Genomic DNA, 14,333 nt, shown 5'->3' with positions numbered 1-14,333 from the left:
ACTTATTTTTGTATTTTTTTGGACGTTTTAAGATTTTTTTTTGAGATAGATGGTGTTGGAGGGCAGTTGAGATTAACGATTTGGTCTCTCGAACGAATCCACCATTTTCTATGCACATGTTATGTATTAGTAATATATAATGATAAAGAGCCGACGGTCTGTCTTTTCCACGTACTAGATTTTAGGGTTTTCATGTGATGCTGTGAAAAAACCATTTATGTGAGGAAAAAATATTTTATGAGTAAGCATGCCATGTCAACTAAATCGAGTGGATATTGTGAATTGTGAACTTTGAGTCTATGAACTTGTGATCTTTATGAAATTGTTATACTGTGAACTTGTTATATTGTGAACTTATGATTTTTATAAACTTTGTATATTATAAATTTGTGATCCTTGTGAACTTGTTATATTGTGAACTTGTTATATCATAAATTGTGAACTTGTGGTCTTTGTGATCTTTTATCAATTTTATTTTGTTGTGAAGTTTGATATGTTTACCGATCATATTTTAGATTTCGACCGTTATTGGTGTATTTCCCGCACCGAACTTTCGTTTCTGATGTTTCCGAAATACCGATATCGTTTCTGTTTCCGAAGTTATCGTTTTCGATTTTGTTTCCGATAAAAAATATGAAAACGGTAATGGTTTTAGTGTTTACCGACCGTTTTCATTCCTACTCGTTCTAACATATTTCTCTACCTTAAAAGAAATACTGTCTTAGTCAGCAAAAAACTTATCATATACCACAATCCTCTTTAACCATACTAGAACATTTGGCGCCCTTCGGGCACCCTACTGATTTGAGGATAAAAGATCTCGTAGATAGGATGAAATATATTCTCAAATAAGTAACTAAGAAAAGGAGATTTAGCAATGACTTTCCACATACAATTGTCACAAGTCAGAATCCCAACAAACAACACTGCGTGAAGTCATAAACAAGAGTAGCATCCAGACAGCTCAAGTAATCAATTTCAGATGTAAGAAAGGTTTTTTCTTTGAAGAATTCCCTAACAACCACCATCAGCTGAAAATAATATTGAAATAGCATTTCCCCTTCTTAGCTGAGATTGAAACCATCAAGAAGTTTAGACTCAACCTTACCCTTTTCAACAGAAACTCGAACCATAGGATTGAAATCTATCAAAGACTCGCAGTAGACCTAGGCTCGATATCTACCACCATCAAACACTACCAGTGACAGTTAGAGTGTCGTTCCAAAAGCAATTTATCAATTTAGTACCATTTATCAATGTCATATAAAATTGCAATGCAATATTTCACTGAAATGGCTATATATAACCTCACCATCCCAGAAAAAGAGGGACTCCACTCAACAGAATATTAGATTCAGACATTTGCACTCCAGACATCAACCTCATGGCCATAGTATTTTAGCAGAACCTCATATGCAAAATATTATGGGCTTCCAACGACATCTGTAAACATCTCGCCTGCACAGATTGTTGTTCTGTAAATGTCGCCTGCACATCTGTAAATGGGGATTGCTGTTTGTGCAGTTCTGTTCTGTTCTTCTCCATCAGATGCAAGATGTATTGTTCGATGTGTTATCAACGGCCGTGATCGAGCGCCCACGTGGCAAATCGGATCCACTCCGGTCTCCGGTAGCCGTTAAACTGCAATTGGAAACCCACTCCACGCAGCAGCGCAGCAACTTGTGGGCTGCGGTGCGGGCATGCGGCGCCTGTAGCTCGCGGCCGCAGATCGGCGCCGGCGCCGGCGGGTGGAAGCGACCCAGGGCCATGAAGCACCCGCTGCACCGCGACGGGGAGTCGTACCTGTCACCTCCGCCGCAGGGCCATGAAACACTGAGGCGGATTTGGAGAATACGTGAGGCAAGGGAGGCAACTGGAGGAGGAGCGATGCTTCATGACCAAGCGGCTAGAGCGGTTCCTAAGGATGCTAACCGAGAAGAAGGCGGCGTGGAAGTCCCGGGTTCGGGCCAAGGCTTGCCACGCCATGGCCGCCACTGAGCACGTCCTTCAAGCCCCACCGCCCAGTCGCCGTGCCCTCCAGGCAGCCCCTGGCCGCTGCCACAGCCTCGCTGTCTACCAGCAGCCGCTCAGCCTCCCGTCGCAGCAGACCGGCCACCGGCCCAGGGAGCTTGGACGGCTCGGCGTGCGCTTCCGACCGCCGGCGTTTCGTGACCTCCACGAAGAAGTCGAGCAGAAGCCGTTCCGACATGCCGTCCAGGCCAGCCGAGACCGTGCGCGTGAGCAGCGAGACGAGGTTGTCGTCCTCGTCTGGCACGCCAAAAACGCTAGCGACGCGGCGGTGACCGTGACCGTGACCACGGCTTGCCCATGTCGGCGTGGCCACCGCCGCGCCTCCCGTACGGCACTGGATCGTCTGCTCGTCGGCGGGGCAGTCGGGGTCCGAGTCTTGCGTCGTGGCCAGGAGCGCCTCGAGATCCAGGGGCGCCAGCTCGTCGTCGCCGCCGCTCCCGAGCCGTCGGATCTTGTGTGTCTTTCTTCCTGTTGCACGGCAGAGGAAAGCGTTTTAGTAGTACTAACAAGAAGGTGTCCTCAGATCCGGCCAGCGCCCCGTCCTGGGGGCGGCGAGATCCAGGCGACCAACTTCGATCGCGGCAAGATCCCCCTCTCCTTGGGGACCCACGCGGAGGTAGGATGGATGGCGCCGATGAATGGCACCAACGAGGGCGAGCCGACATGAGGCGAGGAGAGCAGGCGAAAGGAATGGAGGGAGAGAAACCTCACCACTGCAGGAGTGGAGGAGGAGACGCACGGGCGGCGGGAGTAAGGAGGGAGTAGAGATAAGGGAAGAGGAAGAGGAGTACAGAGGATGGAGTGGAGATGAGACGTGAGTGGGAGCATAGGCGGACCCCGCATCATGGCCTTAGCCATCACTCAAAGACGTGCCCATGCCTCAGTCTGTCCTGACAAAAATGGACACAGTCAACAGGCTTTGGAGACATGGTAGTACGCGTGAAGCGCGGGGTGAGGACTGAGGAGAAATCAGATGTGGTTTAGAAAAGATTCACGTCCGCGCAGCCATCCACGCGTCGATCTGTTGATGGGCAAAGCCTCCGTGAAGCGTGGAGAGGCCTCCAATTCCTAGCGTCTTTTAACCAGAAGTAATTTACCTTATATCTCTACCTATACCAACTACAGCCACCTGATCTGGCCCTCACCGTCGGCCATGCGGAGGAGAAACAAAAGATGCGGTAGGACGAGATGTATTATGTATTTGAGGCGAGAGAAGACTCTCGTATCATCTAGTATATTTTTAGAATTGAGCACTGCAGCCCTTCAGTTAATGCAAAGGGGATCCGATACCATTTGAAGTTGCTCACTGTGGACATCATAATATACTAAATACATGGATGACAATGGTTGGGGGCGCTGTGCGGGTGGAGCAATTATCCACCTATGTTGACCACTCGCACATAAAGCTACATTTACACCTATAATATTTAATGAGTGGATTTTTACACACGCACCCGCTGGACATTAACCACTCATTGGATGATTGACAATTAAAAATTAATTAATTAAAAGCACCATAAAAAGTGAGGAAAACACATGTTATTATTTAGAAGCACGCAATATATATTGCAATATAGAGAATCATTAAACATCGTGTGTTTCTCATATGATGCTTGGTTCTACTAGAAACGAACTTAGAGATTAAAAAGAGTTCAAAGTTCAAACCATAAAGAATTTAGGAGTTTATGGGACATAGTTTACAAGTACCCCACAAGGAAGAAAGAAGACCTAGTCAAACAAACATTACCCAAATATAATCATACTAGGACTTCTACCTTATAATCATACTCGGATTCTACCATATAACTTACTAGGAGCCCTAAATAACTTATTAGAAGACTTGCCTCTTGGAATATATAAAGAAATGTATGGCTTTTTAGATCACCAACCAAAACACAACATATTCCATCTCATAGTCTAAAGTAAGTCAACATGTATTATTGGACATATGGTATTACATTATTTAGCGATATACACAAGTATATATTATTGTCTTTGCATTCACCATTGCGTTTAGTTTATATATCGAAGCTCTATAAACCTTACTCGAGTAACCTCACAATTGACGATCATCAAACATCGAACGAGCTATTTGTTTAGCCATCTATATTGAAAATTCCAAAAGCTTAGAGATAGTGAAGGTCTCTATGTTGTATATCCCCTAACAAATAACCTTGACCAACGAGTCCACGAACCAATGACCAATATATACATGCATGCATGAGAACAAACGAAAGAGTAGGTGGCCAGTTGACTGTCTATAAAAAAAAGTCACCCGGGCATCGCAAGGTTGACACAGAAAACATAACCTGTTCTTGGTCTTAGCTAGCTACATTAGTAACCGCGAGTGCACGAAAACTAACTAAGATCATGTTTGTCTGAGCACTGAGCAACAAATTTTGGAGATTTTCTGAAAAGTTGCTAGGGCTTTTGATAATGGGAAGTCGACAATAGCTTTTCAATGATGTTACTAGCATCTTAAACTCAAAAAGATACAGAAAACTTATAAAACCATGGTTTTCAGTTTTTTATATAAATTCAGCTTTTCCGAGCTACTGGCTTTTCGGAAGCTAAACCAAAAGGCTAGCCTTTTCTTTAGTTTCTAGCTTTTCGCACTAAGTTGTCCAGGAGCTCATACAAATAGGGCCTAAGCTGGCTAGTTACTAGCTAAAATGAATGGAGTATGATCTCATGTTTCTGTGGTCTTGTCGTCTGCTAGAAAGTCTCTTGATTTTATCTAATTTTAATTATGATCGTTTACCAAGTGCAATACATGGGTAATATCTTAGCGTGGAAGAAGACACACGGTAGAAGATAAAAAGAGAAGGGGATTAACCGAACAACAAACGTTAGTAGGATCGGCAAAAAAAAAGGTGCAGTGCAGCGTGGTTGCATTGTTGGATCCTAAGTGTGCCTACCGGAAGTCGGCCTGGCCCATTAAGATATTTTCTCCTGGAGCAGGCCCAACAATGAACCTACGCGCTTTTCTACTTAAAAAGTGCAAAAAATTACTAAAGAATCGCCGTTGCCGGGGATCGAACCCGGGTCACCCGCGTGACAGGCGGGAATACTCACCACTATACTACAACGACTAATTTTGCTGACTAACTACACATAAGTTTACTTTCTCTTACAGAGCTCCACCGTATGAATCAGACGGATCTAATACTGCGCCAGCTTCCTGGCTGTGGCTGAAGCGCACAGTAAAACGACCTGCAGCCGGCTAAGGCCTTGTTCGTTTGTGTCGGATTGTACCCGGAATTGTTGCACTCAATCAAAGTTTATATAAATTAGAGAAGTAATCCGGTTCGGAATCGTTCCGACCCATCGATCCGACAGAAACGAACAAGGCCTAAACGTGAAAGAAAGTCTGATGCGGGGAGCATGGTGGACTGCTGGGCGCTGGCCACGCAGAGGCAGGCCGGGACCTCCCGCAGACGGCAGCCGTAGGTAAGTAATTAATCCATGAAGCTGTGGTAATAACCCTAATTTCCACCAAACCAACTTATAGATCTTAAATGATACTTGATTGTACTTAAACTTAGAGATTAAAAAGACTTCAAAGTTCAATCATGAAGAGCTTGGGCTTGGAGGACATAGTTTACGAGTACCCCGCAAGGAGGAAGAAGACATAGTCCAAATAAAATTCTCCATATATAACCATGCTCTTGCACCTTATGATCGTACTCAGATCTTTACCCTATAATCTTACTAGGACCCCCTAAGTAACCGATTAAGACTTGCCTCTTGTACTATATAAAGAAAGATAGTGCTTTATAGATCGCCAACAGAAAGACAACATATTGCATTTCATAATCTAAAGTAACTCAACACGTCTAATTGGATGTAGGGCATTATGCTATTCAACGGCCTATAAAAGCATAAATCGTTGTCTTTGCATTCGTCATCGAGTTTAGTTTATGCCAAAGCTCTTTTAACCTTACTCTAAGTAACCTCAAAATTGATGATCATTAAATATCAAAAGAGTTGTTTGTTTAGCCATCTATATTGAAAATTCCGAAGGCTTAGAGATAGCAGACATCTTTGTGTTCGATATAGCCTAAAAACGGCCTTGACCATCGAGGCAATGAGCCAATGACTAATATGTACATCCATCCATACATGAGAATGAGCGAAAGAGTAGGTAGCTAGTTGACTGTCTATAAAAAAGTAACTTGGGTATCCCATGGTTGACACAGAAAACATAACTTGCTCTTGGTCTTAGCTAGCTGCATTAGTAACCATGAGTGCACAAAAACTAAGCTAGCTAGTTGCCCTCTGTTGGGGGTATGCTTCATCGCCAAAGATCCTGTAAGAAGAAACACCTTCGGCAGATCCTCTCAAAAGGAGCGCCGAAGCTACCATCCATGAAGCTTCGGCACAGTGACGTGTCTCAAGACGAAGGATCACACCGACTTAAAGATGAAATGACCGATTAGTCCATGAGAGCCTGTGTCATAATTGTAATCTTTTGTAAAGGACATGAATGTAATATCTCACAGGCTGCGCTCTGTGCCTATAAATAGATGAACAGTACCCCCGTACTGTTCACGCTGATTCGTATTTGCTCGCACGTCACACTTGGATCTTTGCCTTCTGTCGAGCTGAAGGTATAAATGTAATTCGATATTGTTCACGTTTGTTCATAATAATATGATTTGAGGATATTAATGATGCCATATGATTATTTATGTTATTTCTCATATTTTATATGTTTCTTCCTTCATTGATGTGTGTTGAAATGTCGAAGGTATGTCCTTCACACTCTTCGTCTGAAGATCATTATATCCTAAGGAATATAATGCTTTGAAGGACAAAGTGTTCTAACTAATAACCATTTTATGTTGCCTTGTTCTTAATTCATAGCATTTGAGAATAAGTCCCCAACATTGGCGCCCACCTCCGGTGAACTCACTTCCACTGATTGAGCTGATGGCTTCGTCCAACAAGCAAGCTGAAGCTGCTTCGGCTACAAAGCTGGTGCTCCCGATAACAGGCGGTTCATGCTCAGAGCCAGCTAACAAGAAGCAGAAGAAGGAGGCTCAGAGAAGAGTACAACATGTTGGGGTGCAGGGACCCTTCATCAAGACAAAATGGTCCCACATCCCAATCACCTTCTCCCAGGAGGACCTTCAGCTCAAGGATTATCTTCATAATGATGCTATGGTCATATCCTGTGTCATCAAGGGATTTCTGGTCCACAATATTTTGGTTGATACAGGCAGTGCAGCTGACATCATATTTGCTAAGGCCTTCAAACAGATGCAAGAGCCAGAGGACAAGATTTATGATGCTACACACCCTCTTTGTGGCTTCGAAGGAAGGCAGATTGTAGCACTTGGAAAGATCACAATGCCAGTGACCTTCGGATTTGTCCACAATACAAGGACTGAGCAGGTTGTGTTTGATATTGTTGACATGGAATATCCCTACAATACAATCATTGGTCGAGGGACACTTAATGCTTTCGAAGCAATTCTTCATCCAACATATCTATGCATGAAGATACCTTCGGAGCAAGGGCCTATTGCTATTCATAGAAGTCAGGAAGCTGCCAGAAAGGCTGAGGGAAATTGGACAGACTCAAAAGCCATCCACAATATAGATGGAGTTGAAGCTTGTGAGCAGTACAAGTACAGAAGAGAGAAGGCCGCTTCGGCTGATCAGTCGAAGCCCATGCTTCTATGTGAAGACATAGCAGAGCAGAAGGTACTGTTGGGGTCTCAATTATCTGAAGAGCAGGAAAAAACTTTGATAAGGTTTTTATTCAACAACAAAGATGTTTTTGCATGGTCAGCCAACGATCTCTATGGTGTCAACAGGGATGTCATTGAACATTCACTCAATGTCGATCCGTCCTTCAGGCCCAGAAAGCAAAGGCTTCGGAAAATGTCTGATGATAAAAGCCGAAGGTGCTCGGAATGAAGTAAAAAGACTTCTCAGTGCTGGTGTCATTAGAGAAGTAAAATGCCTAAAGTGGCTAGCCAATACTGTTATGGTGAAGAAGGCCAATGGCAAATGGAGAATGTGTATTGATTTCACAGATCTCAACAAGGCATGTCCGAAGGACGAATTCCCATTACCAAGGATAGACTCTCTTGTGGATGCAGCAGCTTTGTCAGAACTTATGAGTCTTCTGGATTGCTATTCAGGATATCATCAAATATGGATGAAGAAGGAGGATGAGCCGAAGACTAGCTTCATAACTCCCAGTGGAACCTATTGCTATCTTCGGATGCCTGAGGGGCTCAAAAATGTTGGAGGCAGTTTCAGCAGGATGACGGCCAAGGTCCTTCATTCCCAGATAGGCAGAAATGTGCTAACATATGTTGATGATATCATAGTAAAAAGCACGAAGCAAGAAAATCATATCACTGATCTCCAAGAAACATTTGCTAATTTCACACAAGCTGGCCTGAAATTAAATCCTGAAAAGTGTGTCTTTGGAGTGAAGAAGGGCAAGTTCCTTGGTTGTCTGGTTTCGACAAAGGGGATTGAAGCTAACCCAAGCAAGATCGAAGCCATCCTTCGAATGAAACCACCAAGCACAAAGAAGGGGGCCCAACGGTTGGCAGGAAGATTGGCTTCATTGAATAGATTTATATCTAGATCAGCAGAAAGAAACTTGCCATTCTTTGAAATACTAAAGTCAGCCAAAGTCTTTCAGTGGGGCCCAGCTCAATAGAAAGCCTTTGAAGAGCTGAAGCAATACTTGATTGATATCACAACATTAACTCCACCTGCGCCAGGGGCTCCGTTACTATTGTATGTGGCAACTTCGCACTCTGCACTAAGTGCGGCACTTGTGCAGGAAAAATTCGATGGACAAATAAAAAAGCAAGCCCCAGTATACTTTGTCTCCGAAGTTCTAAGCTTATCAAAGAAAAATTATACATAATTGGAGAAGGTGTTGTATGCTGTCTTAATGGCCTCCAGGAAGCTTCGGCATTATTTTCAAGCATTCCATATAATTGTTCCTTCGTCACAGCCTCTTAAGGACATCATGAGGAACAGAGAAGCTACTGGAAGGATTGGAAAGTGGGCTGCGGAACTCAATGAATTCAGCATTGATTATGTGCATAGATCCTCGATTCAGTCCCAGGCGCTAGCAGACTTCATCGCTGACTGGATGCCAGGGGCTCAGGAAGAAGAAGCAAATAAAAATGTCGAAGCTTGGACGGTGTTCTGCGATGGTTCTTGGGGAACCTTCGGGGCAGGTGCGGCTGCTGTCTTAGTTGCACCTTCCAAAGTCAGAACATGCTATGCAATAAAGCTTGACTTTAGCTGCACAAATAATATTGCTGAATATGAAGCTTTGCTTTTGGGGCTTCAGAACTTAAAGGCAATGGGGATAAGAAGAGCGGTCCTTAAAACCAATTCCCAAGTTATTTCTGGACATGTCGACAAGAGTTGCAAAGCAAGAGATCCGAAGCTTGAGAAATACCTGGATACAGTTCGAAGGCTTGAGGCTTCATTCGAAGGGTTTTCTGTTAAGAATATTCCACGAGGAGAAAATGAGCACGCTGATCTGCTAGCCAAGTCAGCAGCACAAGGGCTGCCTTTACCTTCAGAAGTGTTTTTTTGAAACAATAAGAGCACCTTCAGTGGAACTTCTCGAAAGAGCAGTGCTCACTATATCTCCCATTCATAGTGAAGATTGGAGGACTGAGATTATATCTTTCCTCCAAGGTAATTGCCTTTCAGACGATGAAGCTTATAATAAGAGAATGGAGGCAAGAACAAGACCATATGTAATAATAGGAGAGTTATACAAGCATGGAGTCTGCTCTCCACTTCTTAAGTGTTTATCCAGAGCCAAAGGTATAGAGCTGATGAAGGAGATACATGCAGGTTTGTGTGGATCTCACATTGGGTCTAGGCCTTTGCTGGGAAAAGTTTTTCGACAGAGATTTTATTGGCCGAAGGCAGCTTCGGATGCAGCAGAGCTAGTCCAAAAGTGTGAAGGCTGTCAAAAATATGCAAGAAACCAGAAGCAGCCTTCGTCTCTAACTCAATTAATATAGCCCACTTGGCCATTGCAAAGATGGGGCCTTGATTTGCTAGGCCCACTCCCACCAGCACAAGGAAATTTAAAATATGTTGTGGTGGCAATAGAATATTTTTCCAAATGGATTGAGGCGAAGCCCTTGGCCACAATAACTTCGGTCACAGTCTAGAAGTTTTTATGGCAAAACATTGTTTGTCGTTTCGGTGTACCGAAAGCTATCACTGTAGACAATGGCACACAGTTTGATGCCGAAGCTTTCAAAGAATTCTGTTATCGGATTGGCACGAAGATCCATTTTGCATCAGTCAGACATCCAGAGTCAAATGGACTTGTCGAAAGGGCAAATGGTATCATAATGACGGGAATAATGAAGTTAATCTTCAATCAGCCCAGAGGAAAATGGCCAAATGAGTTGATTAAAGTGGTGTGGAGCCACAACACAACAATATCAAGGTCAACAGGTTTTACACCATTCAAGTTATTGTTTGGCGACGAAGCAATAACTCCGGAAGAAGCTAAGGCAGGGTTAATTAGAACAGCAGCTTCGGCAGAGGACGAAGCTGATTATTCTGTGGCAAAAGATGCTATAGAAGGGACTAGGCTTCAGGCTGTGGAGAATATCAATAAATACCAAACCGAAACAATAAAATGGCGTGACAGAAAGGTTCGGCTAAAAAACATTAAGCCAGGTCATCTAGTGCTTCGGAGAGTGGCCAATCCTGACACAGTAGGCAAGTTACAGCTGAAATGGGAAGGACCTTTTCTCGTGGTATCTTCGTCAAGACCTGGTTCTTACAGATAGAAGGATATGGACGGCAACGACATTCCTAGATCTTGGAATGCGGGCGAGCTTCGGCGATACTACGTGTAACTTGATGTAATCTTTTTCATTTTTCCTATGGTACCCTTTTCCTTTCCAAAGGGGGAGAAAGGTTTTTAATGGGGCCATAATTTGTAATCTTTCTTTTTCTTATTTAGCTCCATGAGAGCAAAATCCCCCAAATATGTAAATGTAAAATCTGAGCATGCACCTTCGAGTGCAGAGAAAAAGAAAAAATAGAGAGAAACTCGAAAGTCGTCCCTTAGGGGATGCAGAGCATGACGAAGCTACAAGAAGCCGTTCCTAAGGGAGCGCGGCGTAAGTTTTCTGCTCAAAAGTTGTTCCTAAGAGAATGCAGAGCCAAATACTGCCGAAATATAAGGCAAAGCGCGAAAAGTCAACGCGAATACCGCCGAAATAGAAGGCGAAGAAGTTCAAAAGATGTTCCTAAGGGGATGCAGAACTTACACCGAAAAATAAGCGGTGCAACCAAAAAATAAACGGCAAAGAGATTTTAGTTATTCCTAAGGGAATGAAGGTTGTGGATGAAGCTTCGGATGTGTGTGTTTGGGCATTCATTTGCACAAAACATTACATCATACATTGCATTCATAAACATTCATTTAGACATACATAGGATCATCATCATCATATCATACAGATAGAGACAGTTGCTTCGGGTCTAAGCATACAGCTTCAAGAAGTAGATTCATGCTTTGTTGTGTACGAAAAGAAGGGAAGGTGTTTTTCGCCTTCGGCTCAAAAATACAGGTTTCGACCACATCAAAGCATTTCATACATCGATGGAAAGGTAAAAATATATTACAAGGTATGGACAAATTTACAGAGTACAATCTGATTCTTAAGTTACAATATTCTTTACAAGGGTTAATACAAAAGTTTTCTTAGAATTTTTCCATAACTAGGTACTCTAGCTTCGTCTTCATTTGCTGAGCTTCGGATTACCAGCTAGGCTTCGGCTCTGTGTTCTTCGGCTTTGTTATCCTGTACATATCAAAGCAGTATAAGGAAAATTCAAGTTTCAAGGAAAAGGTAAGCACAAGGTATGATTTTACCGGCTTGAGATGACTCCGGGCTTCGTCACCAGCTAGGCTCCGCCCACCCTTCGTCCATATTTGCTTTATAAATCTGTTCCCTATGCTTCAAGCTAGACTGGGGATATCAATCAGATCTGCTGGTGATAAGCTGAAATTTTGTCTATTAACAGTTTTCCATGCGTGCAACCAGACTTCATGAAGGCAACAGCTATGCCCCGAGAAGCTAGCAGGGCACAGAAATCACCATGTCCTGCTATAACCTCATCAAGAGCATCAACTTCGCCCTCAATGTGTTCGAAGGTTTCTGGCAGGTCTTCAACCGAAGGATTAAATTCTTCAGAGCTGGCTCCAACTGAGTTGAAGATCTGCCTTAGCCGCTGCACGCATCGGTTGCTGAACTCTAGACATTTATCTTGAAGCTCTCTCAATGATTTTTGCAAATTTGAACCTTTTTCAAACACCTCAGCCGCAAACTTTGTATCAAATTTCTGTTTTTATTGTTCGAAACTCTCTGATTTTGAGAGAAGCTCTTTATCTAACTTTGCAATTTTGGCTTCAACTTCTGCCATTAAACCTTCCATTGTCTAAAGTTAAAATCTTTCTTTTCAAGAGCAGCTGTTTGATCTTTTATTTTGCTTTCTAACCCTTCAATTATAACTTCGTGCTTTTTATCCTCAAGGTCCTGTTGCATCCTCAAAGCTTTGCTTAATAACATACTCTGTACATAAGCAACCTTCGTTAGAAAACACCTTCGTTGTTAAAAACAATGCAGACTCAAAGAAAAGTTTTTACCTTGAAGTTAGAATAGAATAAACTACCGATGATATGATGTCGTCTGTAGCGGCTAATATCGGTCTCAAGCTTCGGGAAGCCAATACTCTTCGACAGAGTACCGTTAACTTTTGCTCCAGTTCGGTCTCGGAGGCAACCCAGGCTTTCGTCGTCAATACCGTCGAAGAGTAGTGCTCCTGGCTGATACCCGCAGGAGATGGCGTAGTCTTTCAATTCTTCTTTCTTGGCCTTTGTTAATTTTTGACCAATTAAGCTTTGAAAGTTGAAACTTTCTCCTTCTGAAGTATCTTCGACTATTTCCCTCTCTTTCCCAGGCACTGTGGCCATGGTTTCTTCGGCGGCTGTGGCAGCCTCTTCTGCGGCTATGTCCAGAAGTTTTTTATCAATATCAGAAAGTGTGGTTTCTAAGTTTGCACCTTCAGCAGTTGCAGCTTCAGTAGGTGCAGCTTGGTAGCTGCAGCGCTCTCAACAGCTGGTGTTTTTGGCGCCGAAGCTGGTGGTGGTGTTTCTTCAATGGCCTCTGTCACAGTAATAATTCTTCGTTTTTTCGGCCCAGCAAACTTCTTCGTTGCCAAAGGCTCCTCCTTCTTCTGTAAAAGCTTCGTCAGATGCGGCCCCAGTGGACTTAGCTTGATGGGCAGGGATTCAGTCATTACCTTTAGAATTTCTTCTATGTCGGCAGCAGAAGGTGTTGAGGCAGTCTCTTCTTCCTTATCAGCTGCCTTTTGCTTCGGGACCGTAGCCTTCCTCTTCTTCGGGGCGATTGCCTTCGGCTCAGGGCTCAGTCTTCTCCTCTTTAGTTTTTCTTCATCTTCTTTTACCATTCTAGCGGCCTGCCTGCCCACAACACTGATAACTCTTTTTCTTTTTTGCCCTTCGGCGCCCTTGCTCAATCGCTCGTAATCTGGATATTCAAAATTCAGAGCATCGTTACCCGATTTAATCTTCGCTTCGGTCGGGTGCCGAAGGATGCAGTCATCAACTGATCTTCTTTTCTCGTGTAATTGCCCAAAATCTCGTTGCACATAACCTCAATTGTCTCCAACCACTCTTGGCAGGGTTCTTTGAAGTGTTTCTTGAACTTGAAATTGTAGGGCAGTCGAACAAGTTCTTTCCTTTTCTTTTCCCCTTTGAGCTTCGGCATGTCCCATTCTTTCAAAGTTGGGAATACTCTATAAGCTAAGAATTCTTGTACCAAATCCCTAGTACCAATATGCTCAGAAACAACTCGAAATTCGCCCAAAGCAATTTGACATGGTCCCCCCGGTGTCATGTCACACTGGGGCCTAGTTTCTCCAAAGATTAAGTCCAATGGGCTCTGAACCAGCTTCTCCTTTTTCTCATCAACCTTAACATAAAACCACTCAGCCTTCCAGCCAGTTGGCCATTTGGTACGGTAGCTAATAACCGGAGACTTTGCATCTTTGCGATAAGCAAAATTGTAGCACCTGAAGTTTTCATGCAGCCCATCTTCTCTAGCTTTTGTCTGATAGTGAAGCTCATGTACCCGGCAGAAGCCTTCGGCAAGTGGTTCCGCCCCCTGACTTCAGAGAGCCCAAATATAGATGCTAAGCCTAACGATGGCGTTAGGAGTCAACTGATGAAGATAAATCCCGAAGTTCTC

The 14,333-nt window shown here is 43.5% G+C and overlaps 1 protein-coding gene and 1 non-coding gene across 2 annotated transcripts; both read right to left on the bottom strand.

Annotated features, from left to right (window-relative positions):
* Positions 1 to 1,575: 1,575 nt before the first annotated feature.
* LOC103631622 (uncharacterized) lies at positions 1,576 to 13,036 on the bottom strand. The gene is made up of 3 exons (XM_020540167.1): positions 12,811 to 13,036; positions 1,979 to 2,499; positions 1,576 to 1,803 (listed from the first exon to the last, which is right to left on the bottom strand). Exons 1-3 carry the CDS (start codon positions 13,034 to 13,036, stop codon positions 1,576 to 1,578), a joined length of 975 nt encoding a protein of 324 aa, XP_020395756.1.
* On the bottom strand, positions 5,052 to 5,123 carry TRNAD-GUC (transfer RNA aspartic acid (anticodon GUC)). Its single transcript has one exon. It is a non-coding gene; the product is annotated as a tRNA-Asp (tRNA).
* Positions 13,037 to 14,333: the final 1,297 nt, after the last annotated feature.

The sequence above is a fragment of the Zea mays genome, chromosome 6, assembly GCF_902167145.1.
Source record: "Zea mays cultivar B73 chromosome 6, Zm-B73-REFERENCE-NAM-5.0, whole genome shotgun sequence".
Lineage (NCBI taxonomy): Eukaryota > Viridiplantae > Streptophyta > Magnoliopsida > Poales > Poaceae > Zea > Zea mays.
This window is presented reverse-complemented; position numbering and strand designations above follow the sequence as displayed.

Bases quoted from the DNA above. Each gene is read 5' to 3' on its own strand.
- LOC103631622 (XM_020540167.1), bottom strand. From the start codon at position 13,036: ATGGCCACAGTGCCTGGGAAAGAGAGGGAAATAGTCGAAGATACTTCA. The intron at 2,500-12,810 runs GTACTCTGTCGA...GCCGTGCAACAG, and splicing joins AACTGGAGCAAAAGTTAACG to GAAGAAAGACACACAAGATC. The intron at 1,804-1,978 runs GCAAGCCTTGGC...CGGAGGTGACAG, and splicing joins TCAGTGGCGGCCATGGCGTG to GTACGACTCCCCGTCGCGGT.